The sequence below is a fragment of the Loa loa genome (genome assembly GCF_000183805.2).
Source record: "Loa loa unplaced genomic scaffold supercont3.2, whole genome shotgun sequence".
In the NCBI taxonomy this organism is placed as follows: domain Eukaryota; kingdom Metazoa; phylum Nematoda; class Chromadorea; order Rhabditida; family Onchocercidae; genus Loa; species Loa loa.
In genome coordinates this window covers 682,384-693,534 of record NW_018108182.1, presented here as the reverse complement: position 1 = coordinate 693,534, position 11,151 = coordinate 682,384, and the positions used below count along the sequence as shown (strand labels likewise).

At 28.4% G+C, this 11,151-nt stretch overlaps 3 protein-coding genes across 3 annotated transcripts; 2 read left to right on the top strand and 1 right to left on the bottom strand.

Moving 5' to 3' along the window:
* Positions 1 to 2,443: 2,443 nt before the first annotated feature.
* On the top strand, positions 2,444 to 3,193 carry LOAG_03762 (hypothetical protein; the record flags this gene model as incomplete). The annotated part of the gene is made up of 3 exons (XM_003139299.1): positions 2,444 to 2,528; positions 2,766 to 2,926; positions 3,032 to 3,193. The coding sequence occupies 3 exons, from the start codon at positions 2,444 to 2,446 to the stop codon at positions 3,191 to 3,193; spliced, it is 408 nt and encodes a 135-aa protein (XP_003139347.1).
* A 682-nt stretch (positions 3,194 to 3,875) lies between these two features.
* LOAG_03761 (hypothetical protein) lies at positions 3,876 to 6,553 on the bottom strand (the record flags this gene model as incomplete). Its single annotated transcript, XM_003139298.1, has 7 exons — positions 3,876 to 3,985; positions 4,546 to 4,634; positions 4,854 to 5,068; positions 5,333 to 5,451; positions 5,605 to 5,742; positions 6,151 to 6,271; positions 6,542 to 6,553. 7 exons carry the CDS (start codon positions 6,551 to 6,553, stop codon positions 3,876 to 3,878), a joined length of 804 nt encoding a protein of 267 aa, XP_003139346.1.
* A 1,708-nt stretch (positions 6,554 to 8,261) lies between these two features.
* Positions 8,262 to 10,726, top strand: LOAG_03760 (hypothetical protein; the record flags this gene model as incomplete). Its single annotated transcript, XM_003139297.1, has 5 exons — positions 8,262 to 8,345; positions 9,099 to 9,179; positions 9,561 to 9,665; positions 10,376 to 10,448; positions 10,602 to 10,726. The coding sequence occupies 5 exons, from the start codon at positions 8,262 to 8,264 to the stop codon at positions 10,724 to 10,726; spliced, it is 468 nt and encodes a 155-aa protein (XP_003139345.1).
* Between the last annotated feature and the right edge of the window lie 425 nt (positions 10,727 to 11,151).

Here is an 11,151-nt window from a genome sequence, read left to right as displayed (position 1 = left end):
AGGATGAATGAATAATAAAGTAATCTTGTTGGAATGAACTAAGGAAATAAGTTTAGTTGGATTCCACAAAGAGCAATGACAAGTATTTTCAGTAAGCACAGGAAAAGAGCTATAAAGGACAGAGGATGAAGTTACACTAACTAAATGGTATTGTCATTTGCATGGATCCATAACCCTTCCTGAATGCGGTGGTGATAAGGAAATAATCATCTCAGACAATAAGGAAATAATCATCTCAGGCAATGTGTAATTTGTTTGAAGTGAAATCTTTCAGTTCCCTGATTTGTAATCAAATATCCTGAATTCTTGATTTCTAATCAAATATCCTGAATTCTTGATTTCTAATCAAATATCCTGAATTCTTGATTTCTAATCAAATATCCTGAATTATAACACGTCAATATTTGAAAGCTTACGATTCATAGAATAATGAATCACAGTTTCTATATTTAATCTATCGCTAATCGATCGATCGAAATTGTCTTTTTTTTTCTCGCTCTTACTGCTCCAATTCATCAAGTTGATAAATTCGATTGGTATTTAATGTGAATATTATAGAGTGATAATGAAGCAATGGCAACAACTTTGATAAAAAATTTGAAGGACAGTAAGTTGGAATTTTATAATGAAGAAAATAGAGAAAAGAAAAAATCAAATAGTGGTTGATCGATCTGGTTTATATTCAAGTACCATTAATGAATGTGAAAAGGATTAAAGTGTTGATAATAGTTTAAAGCGGATAATGAATCATTACTGATAATGAATATAAATTCTGATTTGGTAAGAGAGTGATATCAAAATCAAACGAATGATTCATATAAACTTTTGTTTGAGAACAGCTATAATTTTCAAAAATAAAACATTCATGAGAAGTGATAAGGAAGTGACAGGCTCATTTTTTGTAATAAGACATGAAGATATGGTTCAACCTCCTGACTATTGCATTGATTATTCTCTTTGATGGTTCTCAGTGACCTGAATGGAATGAATGAAATACAGTAATATGATAAGCATCTGAACTAAAATTTATATAATCAAAAACAAAAAATGATAGAATTTTAAAAAAGTAATGCTTTTCTTAATTCGAAAGAACATAAAATCTTCAAGCTTAAAAAATCTCAATTTTTCAGGAAATATCTTCCAGTATTCCGGTTTATCTGTCACATATCTCAACGATAAAACTCATCCCATAAATGGTTAATACACATCTGATTTCTTTAATCCGATATGTGTTCGCATCATAAATGTTCTTTCTGATAAACCTTAATGCCTCGGAAGTCAAACGAGACATTATCTTATCCAATCTAGCAAAAATTTCATACCGGAAATACAAATTGAAATATTTATTTGCAAATTTGAATACTTATAATGAATCAAATATTTGCTTAAAGTTTATTGCCATTACCGGAAATAAACAAAAAGTAACATTTTGTGTTTGTAAAGTTCAGCAAATATTTTCTTACTTCATTGCTAGAACAACTATTTGGTAATTTACAGTATCAATCTGATAACTTTGAATATTACCAAACTTACATCATGTTGTGATACATTTGTAATGAATTTAAATGGCTAATTTTTTTGAAAGATATAATGAATCAAAGACAATGTCAACAAATATGACCAACCTGAATCATTCATTCACAAACGTGTCCATCCCACTAATGTGACATCTTTGTTCCCTTTATACCATATCATAAATTTATCAATCTTTATGGTAGTTTCAAAAAAAATAAAATAAAAAAATGTGTTACTTTTATAAATATGGTTGAAACATGGATATCACTTGCTTATTATTATTCGTACTTCCTTATTCATACAATGTCAGGAATCTTTTCCTTTTACAAAAACTGTCTGCTCCGAAAGTTGACTTTACCATTATCAACTTTGGATAGCTTTTTATCACGAACTGTGTCAAGTTGATGTATTACATCACTTGTATAATTCTTATCTTTAAGAGATTTCAGCCCATATTATTTGAAAAAGTTAATGGAACAATTTTCATTGACCTCTGACCTCCGTATAATGAATTCATTAGAAATACACCGCTTTTGCACCAAATTTTGTTAATACTTCCAAAGTAGCAGATTCCACGATCAAAAATACTGTATGTTTGCAAAGATTATAAAGAAATCCGGCATTATTCCGGCTTTTTATTGATGATCCATGTATTGAAACAGAAATTCTTTCATTGATTTTTAAAATGGATGAAACTCTATGATTTTCTATTGATCCAAAGCTATCAATACATTCAGCAAGTATTCCTGTTAGCTGTTGTATAATTCCACGTTAGATAATGAGTAGTATTAATTATCATAAGACATAGTATTAATTATCATAAGGTAATGAGTAGTATTAATTTATCATAAGGTTGATAATTAGAGGTTGAAATGAGCAGTTGAAGCAAATTGCTTTTTCAGTCGTGATATTTCTTTGTGATTAGAAAATGAATGCAAAAATCATCCTGATATTTACCTCTACCTGTATTATAAGCCTGGATGCCTGTGGACCATTTACACCAAAACATACTGGTAAGCTCCATTTTTGCTATTTTCAGTTAATTTATTTCTTTCCTAAATAACAATTATTAATCAATCATCCATTTCATCCATCATTTACTTGATTACATTGTTTTATCATGTCTACTACTTTGTTTTGTGCATTTGCAATTTTAAAATGCAAACACCTTTTGCAATCTTCATCTTCCATTAATTCTTCTGAAATGCAAAAAGTTAATCTATTCGGTTTATCACAACAATATTTTGTAGCATGTCAAATGTGCAAACCCTTTGAGACAAACTTAATAAGAAGGAATTCTTCCTTTGTATTCGTGGAAAAAATAACAGTATCATATGGGATGAATAATGATAAATGCAAATTTGCAGTATTGCAATGCTCAAATCCTGCAGCAAAAGACATTCTAATAGAGGTAAGCAATCCTGTTATGCAAATATAAAACATTACCGCAGAGAATCAGAAAGATAAATTGTGATAATTGTCAAGTTATTGGAAGCATAATCCATATCATTTCTAGTGGTATGATCAATCTGGTACAGGTGTTGGAATTACTGGTGTGATCACATATACCCTCAAAGTAATTGCTTTAATTACTTGTGATTACAATTCGCAATGGATTTTAACGGAAAATGATCAAACTGAAATTATTCAATCGGCAACATGTGAATACATACAATAATCGTTTATAAGTGAAATTTCAAATTATTAATAGATACTGCTATTTTTAAAATTTGTATCTGAATTGAATGATGCATTTTGTTGAAGAGATGATTATAACTTTAACTATAACAATTCCATGTTATCACTCTTTGGGATGAATGCTAAAGTTATTCGAAGTTAATCAAACTATATTTAAAGTTTCAAATAAATCATAAAATCATAAAATACATCATTTATACATGTTTATTAAAAATAGAAGAATAAAAGTTAAATCACAAAAACATTGATTCAGATTAACTTTGAATAAAATTTGGAAAGAACCCCACAAGAAGCAAAGAAAGCGCAGTTAGCATTCTGAGTACTTATATGAATTTCATTTTTTTTCATTATTAGCTAATTTGTTGGAATAGTTGATGTGAATTTTCATTTGGAAATAATGAAAGATAAATAACATACTGTTGAGCAGAAATGTCACTTTTGATGACACTGAAAGAAGTGAGAGCGATAACAGAGGACAGATAATGATTTTGTTGAAATGATTCAAAATGCTATCAATTGTTTATTAGTTTATTCGAACAATTCATTTTTCATTACAAATAATTATTGTTGCGGTTATTACAAATGTACTGATTGATAAAGTAAAAATAAAAAAAAAAAAAGAATGCATCACATTGTCATTATGCCAAATTAAACGAATGTTATCAATTCGTAATTGCTATCCGTGATTTGCCTATTGTCACTCTGCTCACTTCATTCATTTGCACATGACCGTCCATTTTGTTATGATCTTTGTCGTCGCTAATATGAATTCCTATAATTATGCAAAAACTGTTTAAGAAAAATATTAACTGGAAAGATGAAAAACATTCGTTACAAATAATATTGTATAATGTAAATAAAACAATTATATCAATAAAACCAATAATCGATAAGTATTGACCAATGGTCAATCATTTTACATTTTATAACAAATCCAGATATCCGAGTAGGTTGATGAGTCATTACAAGTTCTAGCATGTTTTTCGAACTTGAATAGAACAGTAATAAGATGAATATAAACAGTAAATCAATAATTTCAAAGATATTCTACTATAAATTGTATGTTGAATTATATATTATATAATAACTATATAATTATTCTAATTATATAACGTCTTCGATCTCTCTTCATGTGACACCTGTTATCCACCGAAAGTAACTATCAGGTGATCGGTCATTTCAGATGCATTTCGAGTTATGAAACTGTTTCAAAGCTTAACGATAATTTCTTGATTAGACTACAGTATGATACAATTCTCAGAAATAAACTATGTCATTTATGCTGTATATAATTTGAACGAAAAAAATTATTGATGAATGAAAAAAGAGTACCAAGAGCTAAATGATAGAACCAAGCACCAAATGCTGCACCGAGAAATGGGACAAAGATTGGTATCAAGAACCATTTATGATCTCGATAGCTGAAAGAGAAGGAATAGGTTAGAAGTAAATGGGAAAACAAAAAGTGTTTGAGTTAAAAACATAAAAGCAATAAAAATTATACTTCAGAACTATTAAGAAATTTCTTGAGTCTAAACCTCTTAGATACCACGGGATGTATTAATTGAACCTAATTATCTAACTTTTGAAATTTGTAATATTTTTTGCAAATTAGTGAAAAAGAAAGAAAGAAAAAAAACCTGAAAACATCCCAACCATAACCAACACAAAGAGCCATAAGTTTTGGTCCAAGATCTCTTGCCGGATTAATCTCACCACCCGCATTTGCACCAGCACATACACCGACCAACATGATGGTAAACATGAGAATGACCGGTTGTGTTGCTGGTGGAATTTTATTCCGTGGATCGGTCAACATTATTATACAGAAAGAGAGAAGTGCTGTACCGATAAACTGAAATGTGATAATATTTGGCTAATGATATTCCTATTTTATGCTTCCAATTATATCTCTTAAAAAAGACCGCTAATATACACTTGCTGTTTAATATGACAAAAACGATGAGTAAAGTAAAGTCAACAGGTATAAATCTAATCCAAGATATAAGCCTTGGAAGGTATGAATTTTTAATATTTCATGAGCTATTTGTTCTATCTAATTTAAAATAAGGTAATAATACTTCTTCAAAAATAAGCAAATAAAGGATTGAAGAGGAACCTGATCGAAGATGCAGCCAGAAATGCTTAAATATTCCTGTGGCCAAGGAACAAATATTCCAATTGTTGCTTTTGGTCCAATAATCTGCCGCTTACCGCCATCAAAATGATTGATTCCATCTATGAAAAAAGAAAAGTAGCCATAGGCTGTAATATCTTTTGCTGAACAGATTAAATGATGTGATATCAAAGCACATCTACTGATATAGAATTTTCATGACAATTGCTCAATGCTATAAGCGCTAAGTATGCATTATCAATAAAAGTGATAACCGTAATAAAAAAAGAATGTGGTTAGACTGCCCATAAAAGCACCGGATAATTGGGCAATCGAATACATTATAAATTTAAATGCAGATATTTTGCCGCAAAGATAAAATGCAAACGATATGGCCGGATTCATATGTCCACCTGCAAATTCAATATTTAATTATGCCAAATGATTCCGAAGTTAAGTGATAATAGCTAGAAAATATTGTGTTCGGTAAGAAAAATGATTGGTAAGGAATCAGAATATTCATAATTTATTTCATGGGGACTATCTAAATAATTCGATCCGGTTATCGGAAGAGTGGGAGATTATTGGGAATGAATGCATTGTAATTTAAGGATAGACTGAAATTAGCTAGCTAAAACCACTGACTGTCTAACAAGTAGATTCATGTCTGATACCTTACACTATTTTCAGAATTTACCCGATAGATAAATGAATGTAACATTTTAAGATGCTAAAAAATTGTTCACCTGAAATTTTCCATCTTGCAATTTTAGTATTCAAATTAAAAATCGTTTGAAATATCAATAGTTTTGAAAATATACCTGATAAACGACCAGCTGCATAAGCACCAAGACCTATCCCCATTGCCCATCCAAGTACCACACAAATTTTGCAATTACCACCTTCCAGTAGATGGACTGCATTTGTTGCAGTACCAGCAAACTAAAAATCATTATCATTGCAATATATTTAACAAAGGTAAACTGGTTTTTGAAAGTTACCTTTCAAACTTAGCTTTTGTAATTATTAATTTGAGGTAATTAAATTGTGAATGAAATAAGCTGAAAAATTGTTTGAAATGCTAAGCATCGGAGGAAATGAAGAAAATTGTTGTATCTATCTGCGCCATTATTTTTATTTAGGTACGGTAAATGATAAAATTTCTTATTATCTGTTTGATATCACTTAATCTATTTATTCTGATGACTATACCTTGCGTAACATATGAGATAGACTACTGGAATAATTTCGGGATTTTTCCATTTTATTTTTTATTCGTTCATTCCATTACTACGCCATGCGCAAAGATATTTTATGAATGCAAAAAAAGAAAGAAGAAAAAATGAAACTCTGAGATAAGTGAAATATTACTTATGAAAGAAAATTTAATTTCTAGGAAATAGGATGAAAATTTTGGAAAAGAATAAGCAAAATATTCCGTTTTTTTTTTTGAGTGGTTCTGATAAATTTGCATATTTTAAAAATTCTATCATCCAAATGTGAACGATATTTTTTTTTAAAATTTCGTTCGTATCTCAATGATAGACTTATATTCCAGTTAAAGACCAATAATTTAGGTTGTAAAATTTAAATTTATATTGAAAAATAGCTTATGAGGTTGAGATTTATCGGATTTTAACATATTGCGAGCATTCATCCATTCGAGAAGTGTGTGGTGATTTAATTAGTAAAATATAAATTCAATGACTCAGAATTAATAAGATACAAATTCAATGACTCATATTCCATAAATGTAGAATTCATATACATTTTTTTTTTTTGCGCTGCTTGTAAAAAAATTTATGAAAATGGTGGAAGAATTTACTAAGAACAAGGCAGTACTGATGAATTCGGATAGAAGACATCGTATCAGATCGTTGCGAATTCGTAACTTACTTCGTACTTTAGCGACATTATCCATTGTAATTATGATTTTATTCTAAAAATTAAAATTACTCTTAGAGGAATTGAAATTAGTCTAGTAATTACGAGAGATTTGATTTGTTTGATATTCGATGCAAATATTTTATAAGATTGATCCCAGAAAGAACTAAAAAGAAACTCTCTTTCTTCCTTTCTTTCTCTCTCTCTCTCTCTCTCTCTCTCTACTAATAATAAAATTAAAAGCTATTTTGTTTCTAAATAACAATTGCTCGAAAACTTTAAACCGAATCTATTTTCGTATTTTGAAATTAATTTTTAAACAATTTTACATCAATATTTATAATAAAACACGACAATGCTCTTCATAAAAGATATATAAGTTGACAGGACAGTGTTCTTCATAAAAGGTGCATAAGTTGACAGAAAGTTGACAGAAGTAATTCTCTGAAAATTATATACCATTAACAAACAACATCACAAGTTTTAAACATATTGAGTAAAAAAAACAAAAAAAAATTGTTGCTTTTGAAATAATGCTTCCAAAATGTTTCTCCTTAAATATATTTTTACAGCTAAAAAAAAAAAAATTTTTCTGACGACTAATTAATTATGACTGTAATGTCCTTTAATTGTTACTTAATGTTGGGGGGGGGAAAAAAAGACCGAAAGATGGCAACACAACCTGTTGCCATCTTTTTATTTTTTCTTGTCCAATATTTGCGGTATTTAAAATGGAAGCTGATTGTTATCGTATTTCTAACTGGTTTGTTTATGGTTTTTTTTTTCTCGGCTTTTATTTTTTTTATGATCCATATTTTGTGTATAATTAGTTGCTGAAAAAGGAGAGGGGAAAAAAAAAGACATTCCAGATAATTTTTCTTTATATTACAAGAGGAGAGGAAGAGAACAGAAGTACTGAAAGGTTTTTTTAAAAATTAGGATTCAAACATCAACATAACTGTTTACATCAGTTAGATAATGTTAACAGATACTGCAATTTGGGAATTAAATTAAAATGTATTATTAATTAATTGCGCATTGAATAAAAATGAAATGTTTTTCTTCTGGACCACACTTCCTATATTATGGAACTCCGGAAATAGCCCTTGGTCAACTAAAGATCTTTTGGCCGGTCAATTTCAGGCTTATTGTCTTGTTTTTGCTCCTTTTTTTTTTCGCTTTTTTCTCAAGTTTTAACATTGATAAAAAGCGGTAAATGTCATTTGCTAATCTTAAAAAAAATTAATTATTATAACGAATTTATTACCTAAATTACTTTTGATATGCCAATTTTTTTCTTCACTGATGGATTTTTTACCAATTGAATGGATTATGTCTGTTGAATGTTAACTTGTTAAATTTAATATTTTTGTAAATTAAGTTGATGAGTAACAGTAACATATATAAATCCATATCATTTAGACAGTAATTTTGGGCTAAGTTATTTAGACCTTTTCTTTTTAACTGCCATTTGACATTTTTGTCAACATGTGTTTTTGAAAAACAGCCAAGTTGTCGTCTTTCTATTCTCATGAACATTGTTCGGCAATTCACCATATCTGTCATTAATTATTGATAAGATAAGCATTGTATCCTGAGTAAATGAATTTTTTATTAATGTCATTCGTATGATTCAAAAATATTTGTTTTAATCTCAAACAATTATTGAAATAAAATGATAAGTTCATCCCTTTCTCATTCATTGTCTACAAACGAATTCAAATTAATCAGTCGTTCATTTTCTACTCTTTCAAGCAAATCATCAATATTTCGAATACTTAATTGAAATGGTTCACTTCATTAATTAAAGTATTTAGAAAGAAGCGAATGAAAGGAAAGAGCTAATTTGCATAATATCTAATTTATTACAATTGAATTCTTACAGGGTTCAAGTCTATCCACAGGTGGCCATCTTTTGGTGGCTAAAAAGGTTCGATATGAGAAATGTCTATGTTGTCGAATAACTGTATGAATATTTTCCATTTTAAATTTCAGTAATAAGATTAAAAAACTAAGACTGGAAACTTTCATTTAGAAAAAAGTACTGCACAAATTACTGTATCTGAATGTTTGTCACAGTAAAATTAAATTTTGGAATTTTAAATTATTTCCAATCCTTACATTTACTGAAGGAATCATTCATTTCCTATAAACGAAGATACTGCGCAAATTATGAAATTATACCAAATATATGGAAAAAATACTTTAGAAAAGGAATTATTTTTGTCTTATCACTACTAGACATTAATTAATGAGCTTATAATTGCGCTAATAACCTTCCCTAATGATGATTAACCTTCAAAATTTCAAACTAAATCAAAACAAATATATCTTTTTTTTTTTTGAGACAGCAATGTATGCAGTGCAATCTTTGTACATTCTGGCGCTTTCTGTAATGATCATTGCGACATATACCGCCTATGGCTTCACAATTAATGCTATACCAAATTTGGTACATATTATCATTTTAGTTATGGTGGAAATTTCGTCAATTTTAGCTATGATAAAACAATGGGCGCTTCTTATTATGCCATTTATAATTTTAATTGTAAGATTTATGCTTGAAATTATTGAAATTGAATTTAAAAGATTATCAATCAATTGAAGAATGGAATTTTTTTACCTAATAGGATTTAAATTTGAAATTAATTTTCACTCTAATTTAACTTCTCGATTATAATAATAGCAACATTTCCATTCAGTTTTCATTATCGATTTATCAATTATGCTTTCATCATAAGTTGCACAAATGCAACTTGTGATGAAACATGTTTTAGTGTTGGAATGTTGAAAAAGTCATGAAGTATATGATATAACTAAGACAGTATACGTGAAATGCTTCTTTAATGATATCAGAATGTGCCAAAAGAATAGAAATTTCATAACACATTCCGTAATCCAATCTGAAATTATAAGTTATAAAAACACTAAGATGAGTAAATCATATCTGACAATTGATTCCGGTCGAGAAGAATAAATTCATTCCTGATAATTGATTCCGGTCAAGAAGGATAAATTCATTTTAAACTTTTATCAATAAATTGTCATTCTTAAATGACAAACATAATGGAGATAAAAGACAAAATTAGCGGAAATTTAGGAAAGAAATGAATATGTTGAATAGGCTTAGGCTTAAATGAATTGTCTTTAATTTAAATTCAGACATTTCTCATCGGATTAGCCATTCTTCTATTTCTATTTCGTGTTTATGTTTGGTTTCGTGATAATGGTGAAAGTAAGTTTTTGATCGATATTTAATGATGTAATTATGAAATTTTTTAATTTTAAAACCAATTTTCTAAATTGCACAAATTGTTATCGAAATAATTCGTCGAGTTTAAAACATCTCATTATTGAAAAATTGCTATAAACTAATTACTAATTACAGTATCTGATCTATGCTTAAGCATAATATCAAACAGCCTAATTATGATCATTTATGTATTTGCGCTAATTGTGTCAGTACGATGGAGAAAATATATGATTGGTTTGAAGAAAGTGAAATTTGGATGAGTAATTTATTTAAATATTTCAAATCTATCCTATATTGCTCCTTTTTTTTTCTTTGTACTAGAACAATAAATAAAGCATTTATTATTTGCCAGGTAAATAAAACAAATACTACTCATTATTATAGTTTCAAAAATTAAACTATGTTAAAACATTTTTTCGTTATGAAATGATTTATGACAACAGTTCGCCCTCCTTTAATGCTTTTTTTTTTTTCGTTAGCATAAAAAATATTTGTATTTTGTAACATAACGTGAAAAGTGTCTGTAACTTTTCTACAAATGAAATTAATTTTAAGCATATAACAATTCCTTTCTTATTCGTTACTCAATGACTTGATTTAAATAAAAAAAAAAATGATCTAACAATTAGTGATATGACAGTGATTTATTAAAAGGTATATCAAAATAATCCTTTTTTGGAATATA